This window comes from Myotis yumanensis, unplaced genomic scaffold (genome assembly GCF_028538775.1).
Source record: "Myotis yumanensis isolate MYYU_CA2020_CCGP unplaced genomic scaffold, mMyoYum1.0.hap1 SCAF_10, whole genome shotgun sequence".
In the NCBI taxonomy this organism is placed as follows: Eukaryota; Metazoa; Chordata; class Mammalia; order Chiroptera; family Vespertilionidae; genus Myotis; species Myotis yumanensis.
The window spans coordinates 5,699,357-5,718,085 of NW_027223761.1; the positions used below are offsets into that span (position 1 = coordinate 5,699,357).

General features: G+C 55.2%; 1 protein-coding gene across 1 annotated transcript; it reads left to right on the top strand.

Moving 5' to 3' along the window:
* The first annotated feature begins 1,550 nt into the window (after positions 1-1,550).
* On the top strand, positions 1,551-14,482 carry SART1 (spliceosome associated factor 1, recruiter of U4/U6.U5 tri-snRNP). The gene is made up of 20 exons (XM_070427553.1): positions 1,551-1,915; positions 6,244-6,301; positions 6,691-6,746; positions 7,370-7,496; positions 7,615-7,720; positions 8,019-8,096; positions 8,209-8,308; positions 8,393-8,535; positions 8,654-8,860; positions 9,504-9,628; positions 9,709-9,845; positions 9,940-10,079; positions 11,513-11,686; positions 11,834-11,944; positions 12,209-12,296; positions 13,086-13,176; positions 13,306-13,441; positions 13,999-14,088; positions 14,196-14,317; positions 14,398-14,482. Exons 1-20 carry the CDS (start codon positions 1,603-1,605, stop codon positions 14,414-14,416), a joined length of 2,421 nt encoding a protein of 806 aa, XP_070283654.1. The 5' UTR covers positions 1,551-1,602; the 3' UTR covers positions 14,417-14,482.
* Positions 14,483-18,729: the final 4,247 nt, after the last annotated feature.

Below are 18,729 nucleotides of genomic sequence, written 5' to 3' on the forward strand. Positions count from 1 at the left end.
GCATGTGCTGACAGTACTGGTTGGAGGGACTCGGAGGCTGGGCTGTGGAACTTGGGGTCTCAAGGACAGCATGCTGGTGAAACAGTTTTTTAGGGGTAAAATAAGACAGGTTTAGGAAATTTTAGAAATTAAGGGTACCATGGAAGGGAGCACAGGGCTGCAAAGCTGCAGAAGATGTATTTCCATAGAATAGGGAAGCTGAAAAGCTGCAACAGGTACATTTCCATAGAATGAGGGAGGTGGGAACAGCAAAAGGCCTATATTTACAAAATAAAGAGAAGGAAGCCCTTCATCCAGGAGAAGAAGAAAGCCCAAAGAGAATAGGAAAACAATAAGGAAGGAGGGGGGAGAACCTCATGTGTCCCATGTGAGGTTGGACCTTTGAGCCCAGGAGTTACTATAGTATCCAGTCTAAGGCAGTGGTTGGCAAACTCATTAGTCAACAGAGCCAAATATCAACAGTACAACGACTGAAATTTCTTTGAGAGCCAAATTTTTAAAACTTAAACTATATAGGTAGGTACATTGTTATTAACTTAATTAGGGTACTCCTAAGGCTTAGGAAGAGCCACACTTAAGGGGCCAAAGAGCTGCATGTGGCTTGAGTGCTGCAGTTTGCTGACCAGGTAAGGGAATAGTGACCAATCAGAGGGGATGTCAAGGCACCAGGATCTGCAGCCTTTATAAGCCATAGGGAAAAAGAACCCATCGGGACCCTTTCTCCCTCCCCATTGGGAGTCAATTCTGTGGGACTCTTTCCCTCTACCCACATGGGAGTCTGTACTTACCTATATATATATAAAAGCCTAAGCGACCTAACGACCGAATGACTGGTCGACCAGTTGCTATGATGTACACTGACCACCAGGGGGCAGACACTCAACACAGGAGCTGCCCCCTGGTGGTCAGTGCACCCCCACAGCCAACCTCCCACAGTCTCTACTCTGGGCTGGCCAGACCCCCAATGGGCCCGATCACCAGCCAAGCTGAGGGACCCCATCTGTGCACAAATTCGTGCACCAGGCCTCTAGTTCTTCAATAAATCTCCACTTTTGCTACACTACTCTCTGTCCGTGGATTCATTCTTCGACTCCAGCAGACAAAGACTCCGGGTTCCAGTCCAAAAATTCCGTTTCACTGGGTCGTCCAGCACCCGAAGGAGGGACGTCCCAGGGAGTCCATTAGCAGGACGTCTCATTGAGCAGCGGGAGCTGTCCAGGGAAAGTCTGTGCGAGGGAGAGCGTCCAGTGGCTGGGGGTGTGCAAGCGGAGGGAGGCCGGGGAGGCGCCTGCTCTGGGGATGCCCTCTAGGTCCCCATAGTTGTGGGACCCCAGAATCTCAAGACCACATCCCAGGTCCGCGCACCTGAAGGAGCCCACGCGCAGTGGGGCCATCCGCTCCAAGACCTCTACCCGCCGAGGCAGCTGCGACTGCGCGCTCGGGCTTTCCCATGAGCCTCTGGGGCCGGCTCCGCAGCGAGCTACGGAAGCAGCCGCTCTTGCTTTCCGGCAACACGACAGGGGCCGCTGGGCGACCCGGAAGTTTTCCCATTTTGCCTGCTCGGGGCTCGGTGGCGGCCGGGCTCGGGGCTGACGTTCCGCCATGGGGTCGTCAAAGAAGCACCGCGGGGAGAAGGAGGCGGCCGGGACCACAGCGGCGGCCGGCACCGGGGGCGCCACCGAGCAGCCGCCGCGACACCGAGAGCACAAAAAACACAAGCACCGGAGCGGCGGCAGCGGCGGCAGCGGCGGCGAACGACGGAAGCGGAGCCGGGAACGGGGGGCCGAGCGCGGGGGCGGGCGGCGCGGGTCCGAGACCGAGGCCCGCAGCGGTGCGCACGGGCGGGAGCGCAGCCAGGCCGAGCCCTCCGAGCGGCGCGTGAAGCGGGAGAAGCGGGACGATGGCTACGAGGCCGGTGAGGGCGGGGCCTGCGCCGGGGGGCGGCCGGGCCCGGGTTTGAAGGCACTGAGCGCCCAGCACTCCAGGCGGGGGCGTCCGCAGGCTTTGTCAGCACTGACTGAAAGGTCTTCAGGGCGTTTGGGGTTAACGGCTGTCTCCCGCTACTCAACTCTGAGGGCAGGAGCTTTGTTTTCAGTGGCGCATCACAGGCCTTCAGTAAATTGAACGGGTGAATGGATGGATGAATGATGAATGAATGAATGAATGAATGAATGACGTGGTACCCGCGTGTACAGAGGCAAGAGAAAACCTGGCATTGGGCAGGCGAATCGGGCGGGGCTCACAGCAGAAGTAGAGGCTAGTAGGGCTCCAAACCGAAGGGCCCCTGGCCCCGTTAGGAAATTGGAACTTTGCCCTGAGGGTGGTAGAGAGCCATGATCTGATTTGGGGAGCGAGTGGATCATATTCGTATTTTGCGGCGATCACGCACTGAGAGCTGGGTCCGGGGTAGTCGGGCCGGGCCAGGTGTGGCCTGCACCCGGGCAGCAGCAGTGGGCGCAGAGACTCGGACAGACTGACACTTCAGTGAGGGGGGAGGAACAGAAGGAATTGGGGATGAGTGGAACTTTGTCTTGAGCAGCTGGGTGGTCGGTGGTGTCATCCACTGCAGCTGAGGAGTGTGGGAGGGCAGCAGACTTTGGGGGCAAGATAATGAGCCCCGTTTCGGAGAGTGTTGCGTTTGATGTGAATGGGAGACACCTGTAGAGACGTCCAGGGTTTGGGCTGGGTGGAGCCGTTTGGGAGAGATGAGCGGTGAGGTGGCAAATGAAGTCCCCTGAGAGAGGGGGGAGTGAGACGCAGGGCCAGAAGTGGAGGCTGAGCGATGCTCATATTTTAGTAGTGGGCGGAGCAGGACACTGGAGAAAACGAGGTAGAACAGCCCAAAAGGAAAACAGTGGAACTTTGTGTCATGGGATCTGTGTGGAAAGTGTATCAGGAGAAGGAATGGTCAAATGTCAGGCACCACAGGAGATCAAGCAAAACCGGGAAAGAACCCACTGGGTTTAGAAAGAAAGGGGCTGGTGACCTTGAAGAGAGTCTGGAGTGGTGGACATCCAGGGTCCAGCTGGGGTAAGCGGAGGTGGGTTGTGGGGTGGGAACGCAGGAGGGATGAGCATGTGGTGGCAGCTGGTTGGGGGCCCTCGGTCTGAGGGTGTCTGGCTTCTCTTTGTGTGATTAGTGAAGTTATTTGCTGTCTGTGAGGTGGGCGGAGGGAGTTTGAAATGCATCTTTATTTTTGTCTACGGCATTTATTGTTCAGATTATTACAGTTGTTCCTCTTTTTTCCCCCATAGCTCCCCTCCACCCAGTTCTCACCCTCCCCCTCGCCCTCAACCCCCCCTCCACTGTCCTCATCCATAGGTGTATGATTTTTGTCCAGTCTCTTCCCGCACCCCCCACACCCCTTTCCCCCCCAAGAATAGTCAGTCCACTCCCTTTCTATGCCCCTGATTCTATTATAATCACCAGTTTATTCTGTTCATCAGATTATTTATTCACTTGATTTTTAGATTCACTTGTTGATAGATGTGTATTTGTTGTTCATAATTTGTATCTTTACCTTTTTCTTCTTCTTCCTCTTCTTAAAGGATACCTTTCAGCATTTCATATAATACTGGTTTGGTGGTGATGAACTCCTTTAGCTTTTCCTTATCTGTGAAGCTCTTTATCTGACCTTCAATTCTGAATGATAGCTTTGCTGGGTAAAGTAATCTTGGTTGTAGGTTCTTGGTATTCATCACTTTGAATATTTCTTGCCACTCCCTTCTGGCCTGCAAAGTTTCTGTTGAGAAATCAGCTGACAGTCGTATGGGTACTCCCTTGTAGGTAATTGAGTCTCTTTCTCTTGCTGCTTTTAAGATCCTCTCTTTGTCTTTTGCTCTTGGCATTTTAATTATGATGTGTCTTGGTGTGTTCCTCTTTGGATTCCTTTTGTTTGGGGTTCTCTGTGCTTCCTGGACTTGGAAGTCTATTTCTTTCACCAGGTGGGGGAAGTTTTCTGTCATTATTTCTTCAAATAGGTTTTCAATATCTTGCTCTCTCTCTTCTTCTGGCACCCCTATAATTCAGATGTTGGTACGCTTGAAGCTGTCCCAGAGGCTTCTTACACTATCTTCGTATTTTTGGATTTTTTTTTTTTTCATTTTGCTTTTCCGGTTGGGTGTTTTTTGCTTCTTTGTATTTCAAATCTTGGACTTGATTTTTTCAATCCTCTAGTCTGCTGTTGGAACTCTGCATAATATCCTTTATTTCAGTCAGTGTATGCTTAATTTCCAGTTGGTTCTTTTTCATAACCTCGAGGGTCTCACTAGATTTCTTGAGGGTCTCACCACATTTATCGGCGATCTCACCAGACTTTTTGAGGGTCTTACTAAATTTATCAGCGGTTTCTAGGAAGTTCTTGAAAACCTTAAAAGTGTGGTTTTGAACTCTATATTCAGTAGTTTGCTTTCCTCCATTTCTGTCATTTGTGTCCTGTTTCTTTGTCTCCGAATTTTTTATGCTTCCCTGTGTTGATAGAGTGGCTTTCGGTGCTAGGTGTCCTATAGGGCCCAGCGGCTCAGCCTCCCCAATTACCTGAGGTGGACACTCTTGGTGCACCCCTTTGTGGGCTTTGTGCACAGTCTGGTTGTAGTTAAGCCTTGATTGTTGTAGGTATCACTGGGAGGAATTGACCTCCAGGCCAGTTGGCTGTGAGAATCAGCTGTGTCTGCAGTGGGAGAACTTCTGTGCTGGAGACACCCTTCTGGGGCAAGACTTGCTTCAGTGGGGCTTTGGTGCTCACTGAGTCTGCCCCCTGAGTGTGTCCTTTATGGATCCGAGGAGCTGCAATTTGATGGTCCCGCCACCGGGCACACTCGCTCCTGGATTTCTAAGGAGGTGCTAATCTAGCCTCTGCCTGAGGCTATCCAGCAGGAGCCAGCTGTGATGCAATACGAGTTGCCCTGGGGCCTTGGGCCAGCTGCAGTTTGTTAGGTAATTTTCAGATTGCAAAGGGCCAGGCCTTTCATATGCAAAAGCCTCCCTTCGTGGTTTGGGCAGGCCCGGGTCCCAGGGGATCAACAGGGCAGAGCAAGCAGCTATGGCTGCCCTCAGAGGCCCCGCCTCTCAGTGTCCGGGTAATCGCTGCAAGCACCTCCGAGAGAAAGCTGCCCTCGAGTTCCGACTGATGCCAGACAGTTCAGTTTCTCCCGTATGAGTCTGGGTCCCCAGAGACTCACCTGGAACTGGAGCTCAGAGCTTGAAACTCCCTCCGGATTGAAAAAGACAACCGTGTCCTCAGCCGTCAGCCCTCTCCGAGTGCACCTCCGTACCTCTGTACTTTACTTCCACACCACACCTCTTCTGAGTATCGGTGTGCTTTTCTCTTTCCTTCTAGTTGTAGAATTTCCACTCAGCCAGCCTTCCTGTGGTTCTGGATGATGTCCGTTCCATCTTTTAGTTGTATTCTTTTTTTTTTTTAAATATATTTGATTGATTTTTTACAGAGAGGAAAGGAGAAGGATAGAGAGTTAGAAACATGGATGACAGAGAAACATCGATCAGCTACCTCCTGCACACCCCCTACTGGGGATGTGCCTGCAACCAAGGTACATGCCCTTGACCGGAATCAAACCTGGGACCCTTCAGTCCGCAGGCCGACGCTCTATCCACTGAGCCAAACCGGTTAGGATTTTAGTTGTATTCTTGAAGTGGTTTTGCTAAGCAGCAATCTCTGGTGTTTACCTATGCCGCCATCTTGGTTTTCCTCTGAAATGCATCTTTATGTCTGTGTTCCCAACATCCCGCACAGGGCAGCCACCACTAAGTCCATATCTTGGCTACATGAGTTGCAGAGGACGTGGTCATGCACCGCCGCGGCCCCTGCCTTTGGGAAGTAACCAGCCCGGAAATGACCAGCCGTGCTATGGAGTTTGGGGGGAGCAGTTCATTCTGATCAAAATTGAACGACTTCAGGGAGGTGGCATTTGTCATGTCAGAGTGAGGCCAGAGAGGGCAACATGGGTGGAACACACAGCATCCGGAAAAGGGAAGGGTAGCAAAGTGAGGATGCAGAAAGCTGGGCATTTTGGGTCAAGAAAGGCAGGCATGTAGAAGAGGTGGGCTTCTCAGAGGCTGGAACGGGTAGGGGGAGCTACTGGGGTGGGAGAACGCTGCTGCTCTCCGGGGTCTCAGCAGGCCTGGTGCTGGTGAAGGGCTTCGTCTTTGGCCTGCAGCTGGGGCCGAAGAAATGGCTTCTTGGCTTTGTGTGCAGCTCCTGAGCCGCACTTCTTGTTGTTCCAGCTTCCAGTTCCAAAACCAGCTCAGGAGATGCCTCGTCACTTAGCATCGAGGAGACCAAGTAAGTACTGTCTCCTTCGTGCCCCCCTTTTTGCTCTGAATCGGGTAGGTCTGGAGCAGCTGCTTTCGGGGGGCTTTCAGACACTCAGGCGTTGGGCTGGAATTGGAGGTGCCACGTGAGTCAGTTAGCAACCACTTGAGCTATAGAGGAGGCCACTGAGCCCCAAGAGGAAGGACGGCATCCCATGGGTTAGGGCAGGCCTGGCCCAGTGCCCTGCTCCCTGATTTGGAGGCCAGTGCCCTTCCCTATGCCCTGACCGCCTGGGTCAGACCCTGTGTTTGGGACCCCTGGGACCATTCAGGCCCCTCCTGTTCTCACCCCGTCTGTCTAGAACTGCACTTGGTGCCCCATCTTTTGGACAGCTCCTAATACGTTCATCTCTTTCTCAGTAAACTCCGGGCAAAGTTGGGGCTGAAACCCTTGGAAGTCAATGCCGTCAAGAAGGGTGAGTGTGTGGCTGCGGATGGTGGTGAAGGAGGGCATTTGGATGGAGGAAGTGGGGTTGGAGCGCAGGTTCAGGACCAGTTAGTGGTCTTGTGGGTGTGTACTTCTGATAGGCATGGGGCTCCTTGCTTTCATAATGGTGCTCAGCTTATCCTCTCCTATTCCTCCCTCCCTTCCTTCCTTCTCTCTTTCCATCCTCCCTTCCTCCCTTAGTTTAAAGTGAAAGAGAGTTTATTAGTGAAACAGTGAGACTGAGAGTGGCTGCTCCACAGACAGCAGCTCAGCTTATTTAAGTTTGAACAGTTGGCGTTGCCCCCTCACTCTGGCCGTGAGGGAGCATTATTTGGGCTGAGAGATGTGCACAGTTGCTACAAACTGATTGGGGGTTTGGGGCTCTTTTTAAGCATGATTTGAGGGGCTCGGGAAGGCACGGAGGGTCCCGTCATGCTGTGTGGGGTGACACGGGAGTGTGGGGATAAGGTGGCAGTAGGGAGGTGAAGGGTCCTTCCCCCTTCTCCTGGCCCCTTCTGGCCCCCTGAGCTGGAAGGGGGCAGGGTGAGTGGCTCCCTCCTCTCCCCACCAGCCATGGGCAGGCATAGCCTCACGTCTGGGCCCCCCTTCCAGAGGCGGGCACCAAGGAGGAGCCCGTGGCAGCCGATGTCATCAACCCCATGGCCTTGCGACAACGAGAGGAGCTACGAGAAAAGCTGGCAGCTGCCAAAGAAAAGCGCCTCCTGAACCAAAAGCTGGGGTGAGGGGGTCCCAGCCAGGGCGGGCAAGGCAGGGGCCCGAGGAGCTGCCAAGGAGCTCTGCAGTCGGGGTGTGGGAGCAGGAGCTGGGCCCCCAAAAGATCCCTCTTTTCCCCTCAGGAAGATAAAGACTCTGGGGGAGGATGACCCCTGGCTGGACGACACTGCAGCCTGGATCGAGAGGAGCCGGCAGCTGCAGAAGGAGAAGGACTTGGCAGAGAAGAGGGTGAGGCCCTGGGCAGTTGGGGGTGGTTGCCCAGTGCCTCTGGTGGCCTGACCAGCTGGTGAGGCAGGAGGCTGACCCCTGGGAGGTGAGGCTGGGCTCAGAGGGAGGTAGGAGGTTTGCGGTCAGTGGAGTGTGTTTTGATTCTCAGTGGCTTGCCTGCACGGCCTGCCCTTTTTGCACTCTCACTTGATAAAGCCTGAGTGTCTTCTGGTGAACCGGATGGCCTGAGGTCATAGGCGCCCCTACTCACACCCGCCCCCCCCCCCCCCCCCCCCCGCCCCTCCGCCTTGTCCTATAGGCCAAGCTGCTGGAGGAGATGGACCAGGAGTTTGGTGTCAGCACTCTGGTGGAGGAGGAGTTCGGGCAGAGGCGGCAGGTGAGGTTCTGGGGCAGTGGGGTTGGAGTGGCACTGCTGTCCTTGGTACTGGGATCCCCGGGTGGGGTGGGTCAGGGCTCCTGACTCCGCCGGACTTGCCCCTCCCTTCTAGGACCTGTACAGTGCCCGGGACCTGCAGGGCCTCACTGTGGAGCATGCCATTGACTCCTTCCAAGAAGGGCAGACTATGATCCTTACCCTTAAGGACAAAGGTGAGTTAAGCTGGGTCCTCTGGTTGGGGACACAGGCACCGCTGATCTGGGGGCAAGTGTGAGTGGCCTCTGCCCTGTCCCCAGGCGTGCTGCAGGAGGAGGAAGACGTGCTGGTGAACGTGAACCTGGTGGATAAGGAGCGGGCAGAGAAAAACGTGGAGCTGCGGAAGAAAAAGCCCGACTACCTGCCCTATGCAGAGGATGAGAGTGTGGATGACCTGGCACAGGCAGGCGGACCGCGGGGGCGGGAGCAGGGAACCTGGGCAGTGGGGCCATGAGGAATGGGTGGCTCTGTGGCTTTTCATGAGCCAGGCTGGGTCCCAACCTGTACCTCTTGCCTTGCAGCAAAAACCCCGCTCTATTCTGGCCAAGTACGACGAGGAACTGGAGGGCGAGCGGCCGCACTCGTTCCGTTTGGAGCAGGGCGGCATTGCCGATGGCCTTCGGGAACGTGAGCTGGAAGAGATCCGCACCAAACTGCGGCTGCAAGCTCAGTCCCTGAGCATGGTCGGGCCGCGGCTCGCCTCCGAGTACCTCACGCCAGAGGAGATGGTGAGCCCTCAGCTACTGCCCACACTTGTCACTGGGGCAATGAGCTAAGGAGGGAAATTAGGCTTCCAGCGGCGCTCGGTCCTTGTGGAGGAGCAGTGATTGGCTGCCCTGGGGAGATGCCAGGGAGGTGGTGGGTGTAGACAGATCAGGGCTGTGGGCCAGGTGGACCTGCCTTCATGTTCAGGCTCTGCCACGTAGCCAGCCTGTGCCTGGGGTGAGCCACTTGACTGTGCGTCTGAGGCACCTGAGATGGGACGGTAGGAGCCACTCCTCAGGGCTGCTGCCAGGGTTAGGGGTTTGGCGAGTGGGCATGTTACAGCTGGGTGTGGGTTTTGCACTTGTGATGACTGAATGGACACAGGTCGACAGCCGGCTCAGTACATTGCGTGGCCAAGTGGCTGAGAGCAGGCTCTGGGGCCACAATCCCAAGAGTCACAAGCCCAGCTCTCCTTCTTAGTTGCGAGGTGACCTTGGGCAGGCACTTACTTAACCTCTGTGCCTCTGTTTTCCTCATCTCAGTGGTGGGATGACACTCGCATGCACCTCACGTCTTGTTTCTGTATAAGAAGTGTTCATTCTCATAGGCTGTGGCCGCCCGCTTCCCCCCTTCCTCCTTCATGTCTCACTTCTCCCCGCCCCTCAGGTGACCTTTAAAAAGACCAAGCGGAAGGTGAAGAAGATCCGAAAGAAGGAGAAGGAGGTGGTAGTGCGGGCTGACGACTTGCTGCCTCTTGGGGACCAGACTCAAGATGGGGACTTTGGTTCCAGGTGGGCTTGGACACAGGTGGGGTCTGAGGGCTGGGCTGACCTACGGGCCGATGCTCACTGGAGAGGTCTCTTCCCCCCAGACTGCGGGGCCGGGGTCGGCGCCGAGTGCCCGAGGGAGATGAGGAGGCCCCGGAGGAGGAGGAAGAGAAGGAGCCGGTGTCTCAGCCCCCACCGTCAGATGACACTCGAGTGGAAAACATGGATATCAGTGATGAGGGTGAGGGGACTCCAGCTTGCTGAGGGTGGGGGGAGGGGCAGGGAAAAGGCCGAGGGTCCAGGAGGATGATCTAACAGGCATCTCCTCTGTCCAGAGGAGGGCGGGCCACCACCTGGGTCCCCAGAGCTGCTGGAGGAGGATGAGGCGGAGCTGGAGCTGCAGAAGCAGCTGGAGAAGGGCCGCCGGTTACGGCAGCTGCAGCAGCTGCACCAGCTTCGGGACAGCGGCGAGAAGGTAAGGGGCCCTCAGGCTGTGTGCGGGCACAGGAGGCTGTGGGCCTCAGCAGGACAGAATGACAGGTGGTCTGTGATGGCCGGTTCTTAGGAGCACAGGCACCTGTGCCCTTGTAGGCTGCACCTGAATTCCAGTCTTTATTCTGTATTGATTTCAGAGAGGAAGAGAGAGAGAGAGAGAGAGAGAGAGAGAGAGAGAGAGAAACACTCATGATGAAAGAGAATCATTGTTGCCTCCTGCACACCCCACACTGGGGATTGAGCATGCAACCCAGGCATGTGTCCTGACCAGGAATCGAACCGCGACCTCCTGGTTCATAGCTTGGTGCTCAGCCACGGGGCCACGCTGTCTGGGCCTGAATTCCAATCTTGATTTTCTTTTTTAATAACATATTATTTGCAGATTTTTAGATTTCTGTAGTATTTTCACTGTATGATGTTTTAGGGTCAGACCCTTCCCTGTCTTCTGTGAATACATGTTGCATCCCACTGTGAGTAAGGCATCACCCTAGTGGTTGGAGGGCACTGGTGAACAGGCAGCCAAGGGGCTCTGTGCTCATGGTTCTGAATTTCTAATTGGGGTTTTGGGGGAGAGACATCAGCGAACATGTGAGCAAACAGTAATTTCTGATAGTGACTAGAGCAGACAGACAGAACAAGGTGACACGAGAGAATACTTGGAGGGTTGGTATCTTGCGCTGGGTATTCAGAGAAACATCAACATGAGAGAGACGCATTGATTGGTTGCCCCCTGCATGCGCCCTCACTGTGGCTCACTTTCCTATATGTTTCTAGAGAGCCGAAGCAGAACATGGCCTAGGCTCTCTCCTATTACTTCTTTTATCCTAAGCGCTTTGCTTCACTGTCTCTAGCTTTAATAAATGCACTCTGAAAATAAAAAAGAAAGGTAATAAAATGGAAGGGAAGCGGTGCAGAAGTAGATGTGGTTTCTAGAAACTTCGCTGAGGAGGTTGCTGTTGGGCAGAGCAGTGGGGCTGGGGGCTTGAGGATGTTTTCAAGGAGGGGAGATCCCAGATAATCCTTGTGTGCTGATGGCAGTGACACAATAGAGAGGACAGTGGGTGCAGTCGGGGGATAATGTCAGGGGCGGAGTTTTGAGGGGCCTCGGTGCCGTGCCAGGTAGGAGGGTGGCCTGAGGTAGGAGCAGGGTTTGGTCACCAGGGCCATGTAGGCTTTTGGATATTGATTCACAGGGCAGTAGGGAGCCATTGCTGGTTTTGGAGCAGAGTGAGATTGATGCAGGTGCAGGTGGAGAGCGGTAGGGGTCAGGGAGGACATGGAGACCATCACAGGTTGCTGCAGGCAGTAGGAATGGCTTGTCTTGCTACCACTAGGGAGGATCTTGGGTTCCTGGGTCTCAATGGCACCGCCCCAGGAACTTCTGGGTTTGCCCACAGCTGCTCCCTCCTCTAGGTGGTGGAGATTGTGAAGAAGCTGGAGTCCCGCCAGCGGGGCTTGGAGGAGGATGAGGATCCGGAGCGGAAGGGGACCATCGTGTTCAACGCCACGTCGGAGTTCTGCCGCACCTTGGGGGAGATCCCCACCTACGGGCTGGCCGGCAACCGGGAGGAGCAGGAGGAGCTCATGGTGAGTCTGCAGGCAGCTCCCCTCACTGACCTGCTCTGCTCTTGGCTGGCGGCCAGGTGTGGGCAGCAGTGTCGGGCCCAGTGGTCCTCGGTGATGAGCTGTGTCTGGATGGGCTGCCTGGGCTGACGCTGGTCTTCTGTCCTCCAGGACTTCGAACGGGACGAGGAGCGCTCGGCCAACGGCGGCTCCGAGTCTGACGGGGAGGAGAACATTGGCTGGAGCACAGTCAACCTGGATGAGGAGAAGCAGCATCAGGATGTGAGTTGAGGGAGGAGCAAGCTGGGGGCTGGGAGGATGGACGGGCAGGGAACAGCCGTGTGGGGTCGGGGGCTGGGGCTGGAGGCAGACCACCTGGGCTCCAGCCCAGCTCTGAGATCCAGGGCTAGTTGCTCAGTGTCTCAGAGCCTTCGTCTCCTCCCCCATAGATGGGGTCCATAAATCTCACAGGGTGTGGTGGGGGTGACTTCGGGTGAGGGGTGAGAAGTGTCATGTGGCCCACTCACCACCCTGTGCCACCCCCAGTTCTCTGCCTCCTCCACCACCATCCTGGACGAGGAGCCCATCGTGAATAGAGGGCTGGCAGCCGCGCTGCTCCTGTGTCAGAACAAAGGTAAGGGCTCCGGGCACCATGAGCCCTGCCGGGGCCTGGGTGCTGTGACAGCCGGGTGCCTGCGTGGCTCCTCTGGTCCCCTCTGGTGTCTCTCTTGTTCTCAGTGCTATGAGCCACGCCCCCAGGACCCGTGAGCCACTCCTTTGCACCTGTTGTGGGGCAGTCGTTGGAGTGTCTGGCCTGCTCTACATCACCCCATTTATTTTTATTGTTTTGTTAATCTTCACCCGAGGATATTTTTCTATTGATTTTTAGAGAGAGTGGAAGGGAGGGAGAGAGAGAAACATCGATGTGAGAGAGACACATTGATTGGTTGTCTCCTGCATGTGCCCTAACCAGGGCCGGAGGTTGAGCCTGCAATCGAGGTACATGTCCTTGACCAGAATCAAACCTGGGACCCTCTATCCTGGGCTGATGCTCTCTCCACTGAGCCATACCAGCTAGGGCTACATCACCCCATTTTTGATGGCTGTGCTCACATGTCCCTCTGCAAAGCACCACTTACCCCTCAAGGCTCTGTCTCCCGAGGAAGAATGGGGGACTTGAAGCAGTCCAGGCTATGGCACAGAGCCCCTGGCATTAGGGTCCCAGCTGTGCCATTTACTTAGTGGCCTGATTTCTCTGAGTCTCTTTCCTTTGTCTGCAAACAGGCCTGATGCCTTTACTCCCACAGCACAGCTGTGAGGGTTCCACAGCACCTTCTGTGCAGTTGGGGACATCAGGCCTGCCCTGGGGCTGGGCCCCTGTTGTGGGGTGGACATCCTGGAGTCTCACCACCCTTCTCCCCAGGACTGCTGGAGACGACAGTGCAGAAGGTGGCCCGGGTGAAGGCGCCCAACAAGTCCCTGCCGTCAGCAGTGTACTGCATTGAGGACAAGATGTGAGCACAGCAGGGGTGGGCAGAAGGCCAGGGGCTGGCGCCAGCTCGGGACTGCCGGAACCCAGGCCAGGAGGGCACCCAGGCAGGGTGGGCAGTAGCTGGCCCTGAGGCCCCTCTGTCTCTCACCAGGGCCATCGATGACAAGTATAGCCGGCGGGAGGAGTACCGGGGCTTCACCCAGGACTTCAAGGAGAAGGACGGCTATAAGCCGGATGTTAAGATCGAGTATGTGGATGAGACGGGCCGAAAACTCACACCCAAGGAGGTGAGAGGCCTCTGGCACGGGGCCCTCGGGGTACCACGGGGTCTGGGCTCAGTGGACCACTGGCTGGGGCCCTGGAGAACTGTCCGAACCTCTGCCTTTGTTTCTCTGGTGGGCATCGCAGTCCCCCTCACAGGCCCGGCAGGAGGGGGGACAGGTGTCTTGGTTCCTTTGCTCACCTGCCCCCTCAGTGGCTTGATGTGCCCTCAGGGCCACCATTCTGGTGGCATATCCAGGCCCTGGACTGCCCCTGTTCTCACACCTGCTCCTGCTGGCAGCCCTTGCCTGACTCTCCTGCCTCCTCCCTATGTCCCATCCTCACCCCCAGCCCTCTGCTCACACACTCCCCGGGTTTGCTAGCTGCCTTCCCCCATCCTGTGTCCTGGCCCGGCCTCGGCCCAGCAGGTGTCACTGGAGATCCTGAGGCCCCCAGCGCAGCACATCCTTCTGAGCCCGTTTCCCCTTCTCATCCCCGGCCCACCACCCCGGCTCAGGTGGCCCACACCCCCCTTCGCCCTGAGGGCACAGGCGGCTCTAACTGGTTCCTGCTGTGTCCCCAGGCTTTCCGACAGCTGTCCCACCGCTTCCACGGGAAAGGCTCGGGCAAGATGAAGACAGAGCGGAGGATGAAGAAGCTGGACGAGGAGGCGGTGGGTGGCCCATGGCATGACTTGGGGTGGCTTTACATCTGCTGGTTGTGGGGTGGCTGGTGGGCTGCGGTGCTCCCTCCTAGTGCTGACTGGCCATGACCCCACAGCTTCTGAAGAAGATGAGCTCCAGCGACACACCCCTGGGCACTGTGGCTTTGCTCCAGGAAAAGCAAAAGGCCCAGAAGACACCGTACATCGTGCTCAGCGGCAGCGGCAAGAGCATGAACGCGTGAGTGGGCCGGGGCCATGGGATGGGCGGGTGGAGGGCCTGGCCCGCACTCCAGCCTCACGCCCTTCTTCTCTCTACAGGAACACCATCACCAAGTGAAGCCATCCTCCCCTCCGGTCCCCTCCCCAACTTTAATATTAAATAAAGTTCCCTCCTTATTTTTTCCTCCCTCGTCATGGTGCAGATTCCAGGGTTAGACCTCAGAGGAGAGGCAGGCGGTGCTGGCAGGCTCAGTGGTCAGCTATGTGGCCTCAGGCAAGTCACTGAACCTCTCTGAGCCTTCGTTCTGCCATTTGTACAGGATGTCCTGTGAAAATTAAATGAGCTCATTCATTCATTCACCTGGAAATCAGAAATGAGCAAGACCCCTCTGAGTTGGGTGAGACCTGGTCTCTGATGACACAAATAACTAAACACGATGGACAGAGAAAACTAGCCTGGACCTCTGAGACGGTCCTCCACTCCTGCCCTAGGCACCAGCCACCGAGAAGCCAGTGGTTTATCTTCTCAACTCCTCCCCCCACTGCCCCTGCTGAGGTAGCTCAGCTCCCAACGCAGTCGGTCAGGCCTTATCCTCTGCGAGGCTGGCTTTCCGGTAAGAAATGGAAGATGTTTAGAGACTCGGGCTCCTGGTCTGCCCTGGCTTCCAGTGCTACACGAGTCACTGCCCTCCAGGGCCCAGGACTGCCCAGCCTGGCAGGGCAGGGACTGGGCTGTGCGCAGGGTGGAGGGGCCACCCCATGGTCCTTGACCCCCTTGGCCTGTGGAGAAGAGTGAGTGCTCAGGGCAGCGTTCCTTAGAGCGCCTCCCAGACTTGTCCGGGAGCAGCTGCAGCAGGGAAGACGGCCCTGGAGTGAACTCTGAGGGAGGCTGGAGCACGCTCTGTGGACGCCCCAGAGCCCTGGAAGGGGAGGATGACAAGTGGCTCCCATGGGAGTTGCACAGAAGCTGCGTCCTGCCTCCACCAATACACAAATACATTCCAGATGCTTCAGATTTTTTTTAATGAAAAAATACATAGGAGCAAAATGAATTTTTATAAGTAATTGAAGTGGGAAAATGTAAGCAAATAACAAAATACAGTTGCCTTAACCAATTGCTTTTGACGAGTGTTTGATGGCACCCAGCAGTCACTCTCTTCTGTTTTGAGGTCTGGATCTGATGTAATTTTGGCTGCTTCCTCAGGTCCCTCAGGGAGGTGTCCATGGGGTGTCTAGACTGGGTATAGGATTTGGGGGATCTCGGTCTCTTTGTCCCAAAGCCCGAGGCCCATCTGGTGTTGACAGGCAGCCCAGCGTCCCTGGCACTGTGGCTCTGGCCTGGCTAAGCTTGCGTCAAAGCTCATGCTTTATCTGCTGCAGGAAATGGCCTGTTAAGAGGCTGTCCCCCTCGTAGGAGCCAGAAATGTCTACAGCAACAATGGACCAAACTGAACTGACCAGGTTTGGCCCAGAATTCCTCTCAGTTCTGACCCTGGTGACTGGGTAGACAGTAAATGGTGAACAGGGAACTTGGAAGGTCTTTCAGAGACAGGCCTCCTGGTTGGTACCATCCGCCTGCTTCCTTTTCTGTCCTGTGGCTGCTAACGCCCAGGCAGGTGCTTGTCCTCCCCTGCCCTGATGCATGCTAACTCCCCAGACGGCCTGCCCACCTGACTGGGCAGGGAGGCAGCAACCAGTCAGCTCAGCACCAAGGAGGTAGGAGGGTCCCCATATCCCTTGAATCCCTTGAGGTCTGAGCCCCCAGGGAGGGGGTACACTCAGCTCTGCTGCTCAGTGGTGGGGTCCCACCAGCAGTATTTCCCGGACCCTTGGGAACTGGGGCAGCAATGCCTCCAAGGAGGTTCGTGTGAGTGAGGGTCAGTGAACTCTTTGCCGGAGCCTGGGGGCGAGCCAGCTGGGTGCTTTTCCATTTACTCTGGCTGACCTCGGGCAGCAACTTAGCATGGAGCCTTGGTGTTCTTATCTGCAAAATGGGGGCGTGATCTCAGCCTTCCGGGGCTGTGTATGGCATAGTTGAGAACATTCATTACTTCAGTAAATACATATATATGTGTATTACCATATATACACAAATAGAAGGGTGTGATGAGATCTGGGATTTACTTTCAGTTACTCCAATAGTAAAGAATATCAAGAAATATGGGGAGAAGGGACTAGCAAGATGTTGATAGTTATTGAAGATGGTAATGGGTACAGGGGTTCATTATCCCATTATGAGTGTTTTAAAATTTCCATTATAAAACTTGGTTTCAGGAGAGCTAAAAAATGTTGGCTTAGCAACAGAAAAATGTACATGTGTTCAGCCAAAGACACAAACAGGAATGTTCAGAACAGCACTATTTATAACTGTCCCAACGGGAGACAGCCCAAATGTCCATCAACAGCAGACAGGATAAATGGTGGATATTCATATCTTGACTTTAAGGACCACCCCCAAATTAGCATCATCATTTTTTAAAATAAAAATATATTTTATTGATTTTCTTACAGAGAGGAAGGGAGAGGGATAGAGAGTTAGAAACATCAATGAGAGAGAAACATCAATCAGCTGCCTCCGACACACCCCCAACTGGGGATGTGCCTGCAACCGAGGTACATGCCCTTGACCGGAATCGAACCTGGGACCCTTCAGTCCGCAGGCTGACGCTCCATCCACTGAGCCAAACCGGCCAGGGCCATTAGCATCATCATTAATGAACTTGCTCCTCGTTCCTTCTTGGTTTTCAGTTCTCTCCTCTGGGGTCATTTTCATTCTTTCTGAGGTTCATCTTCCAGAAGTCCCTTGTGTCTGTTGGTGATAAACTCCCATACGCTGCTGGCCTGAATGTCTTTGCCTTGGTATATATGATGGGGTGGCTGACCTCACTCACAGGGCTGCGGTGTGACTCAAAGTGGCTCCCCCTTGGCCATTTCTCAGACTCGAACACCCTAGGAAGATGGAGTTGGCCTCACCCAGGGCCTCCACTCTAGCAGGCTGGGTCCCAGCCAATTGGGCCACACCCCTTCCCTGATTCTTGAGGCACCATTTCCTGCCATCTCAGGGGATTCTGGTCCCCAAATCCCTTAGCCTGGCATTCCAGGCCCCATACCTTCTAGACTTAACACACCACATTACCTTCCCTTCCTCGGACCCCTGGCCTTTCTGTCCTCTGTGCACCTGCTCTAGGGGACACTTAGAGAAGCCAATTTCCCTTTGTACCAATATATGCACTGTCTTGGGGAGTAGGGAAGAGAGACAGGGGTCCCCCAAAAATGTCAGCTGTGGACAGAAAGGGGGACCAAAAAAGGGGAGGACCTCACTACAGAGGCCTCCTCTCACAAAGCTATCTGGCCACAGGTAATATATAGGATTGATAAGAGACCCTGATCGCCGACTAAATTATGGGAGTAAAATGCTGAATTATGGGACCTACATGAAAGAGGAAGGCACTTGGAAGTTCAGAGATGAAGCAAAGAGAGATGAATCTGAAAGCTTCAGCAGTTTCTAGAAGGGGAGCTATTGAAATAGGGGGTGAGGCGGTCCCTGGGGAGAAGACCCCTTCAGCGACTTGAGTTCTGAGGTCTCAGCCCCTCCACCCACTCTAGTGTCCCACAGCCTTCTGAGCCCCATGCTATTTTCTGAAGCAGGGTTTCTGGTGGTGGCGGTGGTGTGAGCACCCCCCGCCCCTCCTGATCTGGGAAAGACTAGGGCAGCTCCCACCTCTCTCCCGGAGTCCCTGAGCATGTCTGTGTGCCTGAGGGGAGGGGCTGATAAGGCCTTGGTGAGTAAATGCCCAGTGGGGATGTGGAACTTGTGCTACCAGCGGTGGACCAGGCACAATTGCTGTTGGACCCTTTGGTCGGACAGACTGCTGCCACTAGACTGTAAGTGGGATGGTGGTTTGGGTGCTGCAGCCCAGGGACAGTGGCTGAGGTTCCGCCTGAGCGTGCTGACTGAGACCCCTGCCGGAAGCTTCTGTAAATGTCTGCTGAATATGGAGCCAGGAATGATTCCTCCTCCTCACACCTGCCAAGGTCATGCAGCGGGACCCCAGGGCACACCCCGAGGAGAAGCGTGGGCTTCCCGGGGAATCAATGAGAACAGACCCAGCACTGTTCCATGCTCAACAACCCAGATGGCTAACAAAGGTTTCTGGTACTTGGCGCCTCACTGTGAACCAGCAAGGGTTACAAACCGAGTGGGTACCTGAGCGTCTCAGGCTATCATAGCAGTGGCTGAAAAAAGCCTGCCAGCCCTGACACTCAGTAGACAGAGCCAGCCGTTGCTAATGCCTTTTCCCGTGTCACCAGGCAAGGCATGCAATGCGCCTTTACAACTTCCACGGGGACTTTGGCGTCTCTTGTACCAACGTGAGCCTCTGCTGGTGTCCTGACTTCCCGTGACGTTAGTGATGACAGTGGTTCCTACTG

What these genes read in the sequence shown, in the direction of transcription:
- SART1 (XM_070427553.1), top strand. Translation starts at nt 1,603, where the DNA reads ATGGGGTCGTCAAAGAAGCACCGCGGGGAGAAGGAGGCGGCCGGGACC. An exon ending in AGTCAATGCCGTCAAGAAGG is followed by an intron (nt 6,747 to 7,369) that starts GTGAGTGTGTGG and finishes CCCCCCTTCCAG; the next exon opens with AGGCGGGCACCAAGGAGGAG. An exon ending in GATGGGGACTTTGGTTCCAG is followed by an intron (nt 9,629 to 9,708) that starts GTGGGCTTGGAC and finishes TCTTCCCCCCAG; the next exon opens with ACTGCGGGGCCGGGGTCGGC.